The following is a 14,547-nucleotide window of genomic DNA, read 5'->3' on the forward strand; positions in this document are numbered from 1 at the left end:
GTGTTAAAAACCCGCTAGCAGAGATTGAAATGTGGGATCTAACAGGTTAAGGCTATGTGCCCACGATGCAGAAATGCTCCAGATTTTTTCCTGGAATTGCCGCTGCGGAAACGCTTAAAAACGTATCGTGGGCACACAGCCTTAGAGATGCAGATGGAGCATCGATCCACCCGCGGCTGTTGAAGACTGATGAAGGCTGATTAAATCAGCTGCCATGTGCAGGGAAAGATGTGGGCTCAGTGTGCGAGCCGGCATCAAAGTCAGAGACACGACATATAACGTAAATGTACAGCACCCTGTGCGACCACATCAGTCGCACATAGCTAAGGCCGGCCATGATCATGTACATGAAGTATAGCTTTCTGTGAAAGTGCTTCTCATTGGAAAGTTCCTTACCTGGTCCATGGCAGCTTACTTTCCTTTTTTCAGAATTGGGTCCCTACTTCGGAGACTGTTTTCTGCAATTCTGTACTGATGTTACTATATTTGATCAAATATTTTTGCAGAATATGCTTTATATTCCCTTTTATCTTAGTTATATTTTGTACTTTTCCCCATGGTTGCACTGATACAATATGGCAATGACGATTCCCTTTGAACTCTCCTTAATCCCCCATATAAATGTTAACAATGTTTCAATTACTAGAACGGTCTCTGTGGGACACGTGTGGTCGGCACATTTTTCTTTTTGCTGTTTTTGTCTGTGTGTCTATAAAAACAATAAAATGTAAAGTCTCTGTAATTTCAGTTTAATATGGTAAGCAGCTGCTAATTTTATTAAGGTGCTAATTGGCGTTCCCCTCCCTACTCGGTGTCATTCCTAGCAGGATAAGTGCCATAAATGTTAGCAATTAGTGGGCACATAAAGCGTGTGTGTGACATGTACAGTATGTATCCGATTTATATAATTATATATTTATATTTTGGTTTTATAAGGAACTTAAAGTGGAATTACAGCAACATAACCCAGGATAGGAAGGTTACAGATGCGTTTGATTTATTTGAAAAGAGGTCTTCAGAGGACCAACAGCAACTATTTTAATGGAGCACCTTCTGGTGTTGGGTAACTTTGTGGAATGGCCATTTATGGCTGATACAGCTCAGTTCCTTTTGAAGTGAATGGGATCTGAGCTGCAATATCTGAGAATGGCCACAGTAAGGTGCTGTGGAGCTCCACCACCACACACTGTGGGTATCCAGTGGCTGCTAGACCTAGTAATAGGTGATTGGTGGGCAATGCCGGGTGTTGGACTCCCCACGTTCTGTGCCAAAATCCACGTTAAAAAACCTCAAATATGCTTGCAACAAACTGTAGTGCACAGCGCGCTTTTTTTCTTATGTTTTTCAATGCCTGTTTAAAAAACGGCATTGTGTTATTTCCTTGGTGAATTTTCCACTCTTAAATCACTGCAAAACATGTGTTTTCTGTGTTGTTTTTAAAACATTTTTCAGAATTGGGTTTTGAGGTTTTTCAATATCTACATGATGTTGATAAACCTTATGTAATAAAAAATGCCAAAAACCGTATCAAGATGGAGGGAAAAAAACATATGTCCTTAAAAAACTGTGCCAAAAGCGTGGTTTTTAGGAACAGTTATTAGACGTGGATTTTTGCAGCATGAAATTAAATTGTATGTCCAACGGATGTCATCCAATACCCATAGGCTCCCATGATAACTGTGTATGTTTAACATATACTGTTTTTTTTGGGGGGATTGCTGTGATGGAGGCCTCCGGTGGGTGCAATTCGTTTGCCCCCCTTTTACCTACAGACTCTGATGTTGGTTAAAATGGGTCTCGCGCAGTATACCACTGAGGCCAGTGATTGGTTGCAGACGGGTTGTATACCACTGAGGCCAGTGATTGGCTGCAGACGGGCTGTATACCACTGAGGCCAGTGCTTGGCTGCAGACGGGCTGTATACCACTGAGGCCAGTGATTGGCTGCAGACGGGCTGAATACCACTGAAGGCAGTAATTGGCTGCAGACGGGCTGTATACCACTGAAGCCAGTGATTGGCTGCAGACGGACTGTATACCACTTAGGCCAGTGATTGGCTGCAGACGGGCTGTGATGTCTGCAGCCACGGTGAACAGTTTACCAGGGCGAGTAAGCGGGATCCAGTGCTGGAATCTAGGCATCTCCTAGAACTTCGAAAACCACTATGATGCATTCTCTCCCTCTTTCTCTCTCTCTTTCTCTCTCTCTTTCTCTCTCTCTCTTTCTCCCTCTCTTTCTCTTTCTATCTCTCTTTCTCTCTCATTCTTTATCTTTCTCTCTCTCTTTCTCTCTTTCTTTCTCTTTCTCTCTCTTTCTTTCTTTCTCTCTTTCTCTCTCTTTTTCTCTTTCTCTCTTTCTTTCTCTTTCTCTCTTTCTCTCTCTTTCTCTCTCTTTCTTTCTCTCTTTCTTTCTCTCTTTCTTTCTCTCTTTCTTTCTCTTTCTTTCTCTCTCTCTTACTTTCTCTCTTTCTTTCTTTCTTTCTCTCTTTCTTTCTCTCTCTTTCTTTCTCTTTCTTTCTCTTTCTTTCTCTTTCTTTCTCTTTCTCTCTTTCTTTCTCTCTCTTTCTTTCTCTTTCTTTCTCTCTTTCTCTCTTTCTTTCTCTCTCTTTCTTTCTCTCTCTTTCTTTCTCTCTCTTTCTTTCTCTCTCTTTCTTTCTCTCTCTTTCTTTCTCTCTCTTTCTTTCTCTCTCTTTCTCTTTCTCTCTCTTTCTTTCTCTTTCTTTCTCTCTCTTTCTTTCTCTCTCTTTCTTTCTCTCTCTTTCTTTCTCTTTCTTTCTCTCTTTCTTTCTCTCTTTCTTTCTCTCTTTCTTTCTCTCTCTCTCTTTTTTTTTTACACCAGTTTGAGGCAAAATGGTCTTGAATTGGTATAATTTAACACAATTCCTGTCCAATTGCTGTCCAAGTCATAACACCGCATTTTCTAGAATGGTCTTTGTGCGTTTTCCCCTCCTCTCAGACCTTGCACATGAGTTCACTACAGTTCACTGTTAGCAGCAATGATGGGAGTGTGAGCCGCGCACAAGTCTTCTCACTGAGCACCAGATATTCCGAGCTGTGTGAGTGGCAGGAGAGGAGAGGTATGACAGTTATGCTCCTAATTAGTATGTTGCTGGGAGCGCAGGAAGTGATAAAGCCTTCAGGCCTCTTACTGTAATAATGCAAATAAAGGTACTGAAGTGTGAATACTTCAGGCAAAAACCCATATAGCTCTGCACAGCTCTGATTTATTTCATCAGTATGTTCAGAAGGGAAAATAAAACTTACATTTCTTTACATAATCTACTACATTTTCCTAGGATCGCTTTTGATGGTGTGTAATGGCTACACCCTCAAAATGCCCTTTAGTCTAACTATACAGTGATATAGGGGACTCCAGCCTTATAGAAATCATACTAGCACTTTACCTGTTACTGGTGCAGTGCTTATGTATAACTTTTAATACACATGCTAATTTACTTATCTCACTTATATAGCGCCATTAATTCCACAGCGCTTTACAGACATTATCGGCACTGTCCCCATTGGGGCTCACAATCTACACTGTGTTCCAAATTATTATGCAAATAATATTTTCTCAGATTTTTCCCAAATTACCTATATGAATTGCAGTCATTGTAATTTTCCAGTCAAATAACTATTAGAGTACAACTAAAAGGTTTTTGTACAAACTGCCTATGATAACAGTATATTTTTAAAAAAATAAAAAACTCAAAATGCATGTTCCAAATTATTATGCACAGCAGAGTTTTCAACCTTTTCATTTTAATAAAGAACAAAAAAATGGTCATTTTTGAAATTATAAGCATTAGCAGGTTATTACAAACTGAAATCAAACAGTTTTCAACTCAAAACTTTATTCTAGGTGATGTAACATTTGCACATAGGACCCCTTGTTCGAAAGGAGCTTCTGAACTCTCTCGTCCAATGAATTTGTCAGGTTTTGGATGGTTTCTGCTTCAATTGTTTTGCATGAGGACAGAATATCCTCCCAGAGCTGTTGCTTAGATGTGAACTGCCTCCCGCCATCATAGACACTCCTTTTGATGATGCTCCAGAGGTTCTCAATGGGGTTGAGGTCAGGGGAGCATGGGTGCCACACCATAAGTTTGTCCCCTTTTATGCCCATAGCAGCCAGAGATGCAGATGTGTTATGTGCACGAAGAGAACATACAAACTCCTTACAGATGTTGTCTTTGGTGGGATTTGAATCCAGGACCCCAGTGCTGCAAAGCAACAGTGCTAACCACTGAGCCACCGTGCTGCCCTACCATGCACACACACAGTGGCTGCGCACGTTCTCCCACCTGTTTCTCTGCAGACGTCATTCGCTACACTTCCAAGTGTACAAGCGACATCAGCAGAGAGTGGCCAGGCAGTAGAACATAACCAGCCACTTGGGCAGACACGGCCAGCACAGCCAGTATCAATGTGCATGCGCACACTCGCGGGGCAGAGTTTGCGATAGGAGTGATGTCCATCACAAGCTAGTTCAGTCCCTAACATGCAAATTGAGGAGGTGTAACATTGTACCCAGCTCATGGCCACCACGTAATGGGTAAAATAACAATATGATTTTTATTGAGGTGAAGTCTCCAATATCATTGTATAGTTAGTCTACAGATAAACTCATCATGGAAAGGTGGCTGCAGAGCTGAGTAAAATGTAATTTTTATTTTTTAATGCCTCCTCTCCGTTGCTGAGATATTAGCTTATGAAGTTTGTTAGAATTTGTTCTTCCCCTGTATTAGACTGACTGATCAAAACACACAGGGGAAAAAGAGAACACGCTCTCCTCTTTCACTGATCTCTGCATCTGCTGTGTAGAGATACATACAGCAGAGCTGAGTTATGTAGCACTACAAACACTTCCAGATCTCTTATCAAAAATTGTGTGTGTAGGGTTGTAATAATAAATAACCCAGATCTGCTGTATCTCTACACAGCTGCTGCAGAGATCAGTGAGGAGGAAGGTGTGTTATTTTTTCCCTTGTGTGTTGCTGCCTTCTTATCATTGGTCAGTCTCATACAGGGGAAGAAGTACACGCCCCCAGACAAATCTATGGTAATGCCCAGTTGAACTATAACTTAAATTATAACCTAAACCTTATAAGCTATTATTTCCGTAACGGAGAGGAAAAATTTAAAACTATATTTTACTCAGCTCTGCAGCCACTATTCTATGATGTGACCAGTTTAACATGCTCAAACTGGTGAAAAGTACTCTTTAATACTAATCCCAGAGTATTAGATTAATGTCTCTAATTGTTTATTAGGTTAATATGTTACTTTATCAGTGTTCTAGAGTACTTGTAACCATTAACAGCAAGCTTTATGGACTACGTTTAAAGGAGTTGTCTATTTACAAATGGTTATAGGAAAATTTGCCCCCAGCAGTTCGCCCCCAGGTACATTTTGCCCCCGCACATTTCGCCCCTAGGAAGATTCGCCCCCGCACGTTTCGCCCCCGGACGTTTCGAAGATTCCAGCCATTCAGATAAGGGGCTAAAATTCTGCACTAAAACCTGCACCTAAATCCATAGAGCTAAATGGAGATTTTGGTGTAGAATTATCTACACCTGAATAGTTGTATATCTACAGTTGTGGATAATCCCCAGAGGTTAGGAGACATGTTAATGAATCCTTAAGGTACATTCACATGCACTAAGTAGGTGCAGCAGACAATCTGCAGCTATTTTATAGCAGAAAATTCTACACTAAAATTGATATCTAGTGATGCGGGTTTGATGCGACAACCTTGTCCTCTGGCTGTGATTGACAATGGCTGGATACCTGCAAATCATGGTTGGTGGACAAGGTTACCACTCTGCTTATGAATATGGCAGACCACCATATCTCAAAGGCAGGACTTCTACTTTGAAGCTGAGCAGAGAATCAGACTGCAACTAAACAAGTGAGGCATAGTTGGAATCAGTAGGCCTCACCCTACACGAAACATCCGGGGCAAACTGGGGGCGATACGTGCGGGGGTGAAATGTGCGGGGGCAAAACATCCTGGGGGCCAAATGCTGGGGACAAAATGTACCTGGGGGCGAACTGCTGCAGGCGAAACATCCAATTCCCTTACAAATAAACCCTTTAATATGAAGTTGCGTTTAGCTGCTCATTTTCCCTGCAGTGGCTTCCACAGGATAAATGTAGTATTACATGCTGCCATTGTAATATGAGCTAGTCACTGCACGTGTTCCCCTCCTTTAAAAGGGGTTTCCAGTACTTTTAAAAATATGCCAATGTGTTTTAATGATAAATAGAATCTTCTTTCTAATTACCTCCTTGTGCTGTTTCTGCCTGTGAGTGGCGCTATCGGTGGCCGCTCACAGGCATCACGTGACCCTGGCTGACGTCACGACAAGTGAGGCGTGACTCAGCTCTGGGGTCCCCGCGGTGGCTGCTGGGTTGTGGGCGGGGTTATTCCCCATGTCACACCCAGCATCCACCGCGCGCTTTCCCAATGAATGGGGACAGGGAGAGCACGCGGTGGATGCCGGGTGTGACGCGCTTTATAACCCCGCCCACAACCCAGCAGCCACCAGTGGAATGAGGAAGAGGGACCCTCGGCTGCAGCCTGGACTTGTCGTGACATCAGCGGATGTCAGAGCCGGCTGCAGCCGGGGGTCATGTGATGCCTGTGAGCGGCCAGTGATAGCGCCGCTCGCAGACAGAAACAGCACCAGGAGGTAATTACAAAGAAGTTTCTATTTATCATTAAAGCTCATTGGCATATTTTTAAAAGTATTGAACAACCCTTTTAAGGCATATAGTTAGAGTTTTGGCAGATAACACAATACCTTTAATTTACCTGTTTAAAGGAAAAATCTGTCATTGACAATTGCTTCTTCATACATTTTTAAATTGTAGTGTTAAGAGCTGTACCTGCTCCCATTTTTTCATACAAAAATATACAGTGTAACCTGGTCAGTTATGAAGGTGCTCGATTCCTAATTACCTATAGATGAATTATCATTTCGGTTAAGCAAACCAGACTTGGCTTTGTGCTAGCTCTGTGTGTGATTTTTGTTTTTTTGCCAGCTGCACCAGATTCTGGTCATGCTTGAAAGTTAATCTGATTACGTTCAGTTGAGTCATACTCTAGCATGCCAAAGACGTTGGGCCAGATGTCAATGTGATGCCACTTTGAGGCTTTTCTCATATATACATGTAATCAAATCTCTAATGTAAATTTTTCTCTGTTGCCTTCTTATTTTGGGTATCATTTAATCCTTTTTGCACTTTATGGCTGAGGGGAGTGTACTGGGCACCTGAGGGAATGAACTGGCCACATTTGGCAATCCATTTTTTAGGGCTCTAATCAGCATTATGAAAGGCTGTTTGTGAGTAGTCACAGTTGGTTGATACTCCCGTGTGTTTGCATTTCACTTGTCGACTTTGCTGTATAGAATGGGGCTGTATGATCAGAGTCATCTCATTAGTATTAGAGCATAGATGAGCAATGACCGTCTTAATATACTGATGGAGGCATAGATACTGTGGGGTAGAAGTTAATTTATCCTCCCGCTTGAGTCACTTAAACCTGGTGCATTTTAAGACTTTAGTCTATCAAAGTTTACACTGTCAGAAAATTACACTGGATTATTAATGAAGCTACAATCTAATAAATAAGACCGAGGATGACAGTCCCAAGTCAGAAGTTGTTACTGGCCTCCTTTTTTATGTAAATTCCTGTCTCCTTTTGTACGTTCTACAGCTTCAGAGATCTCTGAGGTTTGAGGTTTTGTTTTTTTCAGCATGACCCCAATGTTCATAAAATGTAAATTTCAGCCTGACTATTTAGCATCGCTGCTCAGTGTCACCAAACACCATCGGCCGTCCTCCACGAGCTGTTCTCATCATTAAACCTGCTGTACAACTATCCTGTGTGAGCCAAAGTCTTTTTCCATTAGACGTGTTATTCCAGTGATTGACTTCTGCAGACGTATTGATCTGGTTTATAGGCAGGCGCTGTGCACAGTCTGGCCGAGCGGCTGCTGGGAGAGTTTTGGGCCCTGGGGCAAGTAGCCCAGTTACATGCTCTTATTTCCACCCCAGAGGAAATCTGCAAATTTAACACTTTTTATGAGCAAAGCAGTAATAGGTCTAAATGGTGATATTACCCACTGACTCAATAATGATAGACCAATGTTTTCCATGTTTTTTGGATGATCATGTTATCTGTATTACTTGTATGTATACTGAATTGTATTACAAAAATTAGATATTAGGCTTAGTTGATTTTTTTATTAACATAGCAGTCAATAGTAGACTAACCCCCTATAAATAGAGAAGGAAGGGACACTTAAAGAGGTTATCCACTACTTTTACATTCATGACCTATCTTTAGGATAGGCCATCAATGTCTGATCAGCCAAAGTCCGACACCCGGCACCCCCCGATCAGCTGTTATCGGTGTCAGCGGCGGAAGTACTCACTGGCGGAGCTGGCCGTCTTCTGGTAGTGGCCGAAGCTTGGTACTGCACATCCACCTCCTATTCAAATCAATAGGCGGCGCATGTGCAGTACCCTGCGGTGGCCACTATCACAAGATGGGCAGCTCCGCACGGGAGTACTTCCGGCCAGCGGCGACAGCTGATCATTGGGGATGCCGGATTTCAGACCCCGGCCAGTTAGACACTGATGACCTTATCCTAACAATAGGTCATCAATGTAAAAGTAGTGGACAACCTGTTTAGATGGGATGAGCTGTAGCAGTGGTCTTAGCCAAATATGAGGGGGGTAGAAGTATCCGGTACAGAGATAGATTAACCCTAAAATTGTAGTTTTCAGAGTAAGGCCTCATTCGCACGTCAGTTCTCCACGTACGAGTGCTTTGTGTGTTTTTCATGGATAGCATTCATACCTATAATAGGGAATGAGGCCGTTCATGTGTCCGGACACTTGTCCGATATGGAGTCGAGTGTCGGATTAAAATCTGCAATGGAAGTCTATGGGTCCATGGAAAAATCGGACAGCACGAGGATGAAACTCGGATGGTTGACACTCTTATGAAAATCACTGATGAAATTTCATCCGTTTTTCTTCTACGTGAAAAAAAACTTGACATTTGAATGAGGCCTAACCCTACTTATTGTTCTAATAAAGGAAATATTAGTATGGTGGAGAGCTTTGGGAAGAAGATTGTCCTCCATTAATGTGAGTCTAAAACACTAACTAAGCCAGGTATGTAGGGGATCCGGTTCCTATAAAAATCATACCCGTACTATAGAATTTAGTGGATTAGTTGGCATAAAAAACTATTTATTTTGTATGCGCATTAGGGGCTTCGGTGCAGACTTGATGTGGCAAGAGCTCCATGCATAATGATGTCCCCTCAGTCTGAACTGGCAGCTGCGCTCATAGTGTAAGTGCTGGTTCCTGTCTGTAGTACCGAGCGGTGGCCACAGACACTATGTGAGTGTGTGCCTGCAGTGTTTGTGCAGAGGTGCAGAACCCCTGATTCAGTTCAGCACTGTCGATCAAGATATGGCAATCAGCGGTTCTGCACCTCCACATGGACACTGCAGCCGCGCTCACATGGTGTTATCGCTGGCTCCGTTCTGCGGCCACCACTTTGTACTGTACTGCAAACTGAAGATGGCAATAACATGTTTGATTTTCTCGTACAAGTGATATCCGTGGTTTTCACAGATAGCACTCGTACCTATGATATTCTAAGGAGCTGTACACATGTCTGATTTTTTTTCCTAAGACCAATTGATTCATGGAAAATATCAAAGACAAGTCCAATTTAAAGGGAATCTGTCAGCAGGTTTTTGCAATGTAATCTGAAGACAGCATGAGATAGGAGTTAAAACACAGAATTCAGTGATGCCTCTCTTATCAAGCTCAGTGATTTTGTTTGCTTATAATGATTGCTTTAGCACCAGGAGCTTATCACTGCAGGGACACAGTAGCACATGCATTCTAGTCTGACACGCCCCCTCCTGTGATAATCCGCTTACTGTTTATGGACATTGTATATACAGAGCCTGGTGGGGGCGGGGTTAGCTTCCTCCGCTCTGCTTCATTGCTAAATCTAAAAACTCTGATTGTGTCACAACGGCTGCACCCAGTAATCTAAGTGATACATCGTTGAATTCAGCTTCTCTTTTCCTACATCATGCTGCTCTCAGATGAGGTAGCAAAAATCTGCTGACGGACTCCCTTTAAATATCAGAGAAAAGTCCAGTTTTGATCCATTTGATCCAAGCATCTGATCAAAATCAACAATGCAAGTCTATTGGCCTGTGAAAAAATTGGATTGCACTTAGCTCAGATGTCGTTCACAGACTGTCAAAATGGAGAAGCTGGAGAAGCTTTTTTTTATCCATGTACGAGAAAAACTGATGACACTCTGAACGCACTGACCAAAGTTTGATCAAAATACTTTCTATTTAAATTCTCGTACATGAGAAAATCGTGCATGTGAATGAGCCCTAACACCACGCGATCTGCAGAGATCAGGCAGCACTTGCTATATACATCAGATTTTAAGTTTCAATCTACTGTTAAAACGTTTTTCAATTCTCAGTATCACTATATATATGTGTGTATGCATGTATGTGTGTGTAATAAATATATATATATATAGTACAGATCAAAAGTTTGGACACACCTTCTCATTTAAAGATTTTTCTGTATTTTCATGACTATGAAAATTGTACATTCACACTGAAGGCCTCAAAACTATGAATTAACACATGTGGAATTATATACTTAACAAAAAAGTGTGAAACAACTGAAAATATGTCTTATATTCTAGGTTCTTCAAAGTAGCCACCTTTTGCTTTGATGACTGCTTTGCACACACTTGGCATTCTCTTGATGAGCTTCAAGAGGTAGTCACCGGAAATGGTCTTCCAACAATCTTGAAGGAGTTCCCAGAGATGCTTAGCACTTGTTGGCCCTTTTGCCTTCACTCTGCGGTCCAGCTCACCCCAAACCATCTCGATTGGGTTCAGGTCTGGTGACTGTGGAGGCCAGGTAATCTGGCGTAGCACCCCATCACTCTCCTTCTTGGTCAAATAGCCCTTACACAGCTTGGAGGTGTGTTTGGGGTCATTGTCCTGTTGAAAAATAAATGATGGTCCCACTAAACGCAAACCGGATGGAATAGCATGCCGCTGCAAGATGCTGTGGTAGCCATGCTGGTTCAGTATGCCTTCAATTTTGAATAAATCCCCAACAGTGTCACCAGCAAAGCACCCCCACACCATCACACTTCTTCCTCCATGCTTCACGGTGGGAACCAGGCATGTAGAGTCCATCCGTTCACCTTTTCTGCGTCGCACAAAGACACGGTGGTTGGAACCAAAGATCTCAAATTTGGACTCATCAGACCAAAGCACAGATTTCCACTGGTCTAATGTCCATTCCTTGTGTTCTTTAGCCCAAACAAGTCTCTTCTGCTTGTTGTCTGTCCTTAGCAGTGGTTTCCTAGCAGCTATTTTACCATGAAGGCCTGCTGCACAAAGTCTCCTCTTAACAGTTGTTGTAGAGATGTGTCTGCTGCTAGAATTCTGTGTGGCATTGACCTGGTCTCTAATCTGAGCTGCTGTTAACCTGCGATTTCTGAGGCTGGTGACTCGGATAAACTTATCCTCAGAAGCAGAGGTGACTCTTGGTCTTCCTTTCCTGGGGCAGTCCTCATGTGAGCCAGTTTCTTTGTAGCGCTTGATGGTTTTTGCAACTGCACTTGGGGACACTTTGAAAGTTTTCTCAATTTTTCACACTGACTGACCTTCATTTCTTAAAGTAATGATGGCCACTCGTTTTTCTTTACTTAGCTGCTTTTTTCTTGCCATAATACAAATTCTAACAGTCTATTCAGTAGGACTATCAGCTGTGTATCCACCAGAATTCTGCACAACACAACTGATGGTCCCAACCCCATTTATAAGGCAAGAAATCCCACTTATTAAACCTGACAGGGCACACCTGTGAAGTGAAAACCATTTCCGGTGACTACCTCTTGAAGCTCATCAAGAGAATGCCAAGAGTGTGCAAAGCAGTCATCAAAGCAAAAGGTGGCTACTTTGAAGAACCTAGAATATAAGACATATTTTCAGTTGTTTCACACTTTTTTGTTAAGTATATAATTCCACATGTGTTAATTCATAGTTTTGATGCCTTCAGTGTGAATGTACAATTTTCATAGTCATGAAAATACAGAAAAATCTTTAAATGAGAAGGTGTGTCCAAACTTTTGGTCTGTACTGTACATTTGTACCTCGTCTAGCCACCAGTTGTGATGAGGAGGTCTCCAGATATGATTTTTATGAACAGAAAATCTGGATGCCCATATATTTTCTGGGGGAAGGGGTGGAGAAATAAATATAGTAAGTTGGAGATAGGATGATACTGATAGTTAGAGGGGAGCTGGAAGCTTGATGTGATAGTGTGGAGGGTGTACTTGAAACGAGAATACCAAATGAGGGCAAAGTGGGAACCCTTCAATGTAATTCTACTACCTATATGCAGGGAGGGCACAAGGTCTCGGTGGTCTACCGGTGATGGTGGGCTCTAAGTGTCACTATTGTATAGGGGCAGACCTGGACGTCCAATGCTTTGAGTTGAGGTAAGAAAGGTTGGGGACCACTGCTCTAGATCAACATGTCTACCTTCAACCTTAAAAACTATGAATCATCCAAACCCAACCATACATCCGTGTCTATTTTTCCATCCATGTAAAATGGACTATTTTTTTTTCTCAATTGTCATGTGTATTGCCTTGGTGTTTCATCCGTTTTTTTGTTACTTTTTTAAGGCCTTACTGAGAGAGGTAGAGTGTCTATCTGAACTTTTTTATCCATTAACTCTTAACAATGAACCGATGAAACTCGTCTTTTGTGTTTCATCTTTTCTAGACTTTATTGGCAGAGTCTGATCCACAAAACGGATGAGAATAGATCTTGCTCCAAGCGTCACGGACCGAAGACATGGATCGTTGTTTTTTTTATTAAACTGATGAGTGTATGGATCAATGAAACGCTATGGATCCGTGTGCTGTCCGAGAAAAAAAGCCACAGCACTAGGATGTGTGAATGCAGTCTTAATATCCTAGTTGTTAGAGAAGCAGATAATCAAGAGCTTTGTATCAGAAGAATAGAGCCTATATAAAGACAAGTAAAATCACCCATTTGTTGAATGTTTTCCGTCTTCTATCGGCAGCCTTAGATTTCAGCCCTTTTCCTCTGTGCTGCGCTCACTGACGTTGCATGAAGCGCATCACGCTGTCATTTAGTTTGCTGGAATGTGACAGGGGTATTTGAGCACTTAAAGAGCCAGCGATGTGCGTTATCTCTGTAGATACGGCTTGTAGATTCCTCCGAGCTGTGTTATACTCTGTTGTCTAATGCTAACTTATTAGATTGTCAGGTGTCAGTGCTCATATGACAACATGTGAGGCATTATCTCTGGAATCAAACTCCAACCTGCATTCTCCTATTGCCAGGAGAATTAATGATATATCATCAGTGAATATTGCAGCCACTATGCTGGAAGGGATACAGTAAATATATACAGCTGCTCAAGTGTGTATACATCTAAAAAGCAGACTTGATGTCTTAAAAAATCTTATTTTATTTTTTTTTTAGCCCATCGGAGCTTTGAATCCAAAGAGAGCAGTGTTTTATGCAGAACGATATGAGACCTGGGAAGATGACCAAACTCCACCCTATCACTACAATACTCATTACTCCACGTCCACCTTCACACTGTGCTGGCTTGTTAGAATCGTAAGTATATCTCTGGTGACCCGGCTGTGGTGCCGCATAAACCAATGTAATACCCAGACTATATAAGATGCAATGTTATCCTATTCTTAGAAAACTAGTTATCTATGTACAGAAGATATTTCCTATACACATAAGTTTTTTTTTATTTTCTTAAATTTTTACATGATTAATTAATTTACATAGCAATATTTCCTTAAAGGGGTTGTCTAGTCTAAAAAGACTGGACAATCCCTGCACACTGTCACTATTTCCCTGTATTCTCCATGTAGTTGGGCTGGCACATGACCATATGTATGTGATTTCCATCCTTGTGGTCACGTGCTGACTAGACTCCTGCGCTTCTCAATTTTCTAGCAGAGGAGAGTCTAGTTGGCATGTGACTGCAAGTATGTTAATCGTATACATGCAGTTACGTGACCGTTCCCCTTCCAGCACGAGGAATACAAGGGGATTGTGACAGTATGTGCATCCCACACTGTCACAATTAGGAAGTCTGTAGACTTTTCTTATTTTCTTTTAAATTTTGCTAACAACCATTATGGTCTCCATTACTTACAGATTTGGCCACCCGGCCATAAAATGGGATTAATAATCTTACAGATCTGGCGTTACAAAGCATGTCTAATGAAAATATTTTTTGAGATCTTTTACCAAGTTGGAAAAATGTGTATTATACTTGTACAGAATTTACTAGGTCTCATTCAAGAGTCCAGAAAAGTGAGGTGGCTCACTGACTATGAGCCAAGATTGCGAAGAATCACAATAGTAGTGTCCTATCAACATCATTCCAGGACTTCATT

General features: G+C 41.8%; 1 protein-coding gene across 6 annotated transcripts in view; it reads left to right on the forward strand.

The window, feature by feature from the left end:
* Nucleotides 1-14,547, forward strand: part of NBEA (neurobeachin) — a 786,732-nt gene that overhangs the window by 651,179 nt on the left and 121,006 nt on the right. For all 6 annotated transcript variants that reach the window (XM_073662535.1, XM_073662540.1, XM_073662538.1 and 3 more), the window contains one exon: nucleotides 13,607-13,747. In XM_073662535.1, coding sequence (XP_073518636.1) covers nucleotides 13,607-13,747 — 141 coding nt within the window. The remainder of the gene's footprint in view (nucleotides 1-13,606; nucleotides 13,748-14,547) is intronic.

This window comes from Phyllobates terribilis, unplaced genomic scaffold (genome assembly GCF_046119375.1).
Source record: "Phyllobates terribilis strain yellow unplaced genomic scaffold, ASM4611937v1 Scaffold_2__4_contigs__length_985480577, whole genome shotgun sequence".
NCBI lineage: Eukaryota > Metazoa > Chordata > Amphibia > Anura > Dendrobatidae > Phyllobates > Phyllobates terribilis.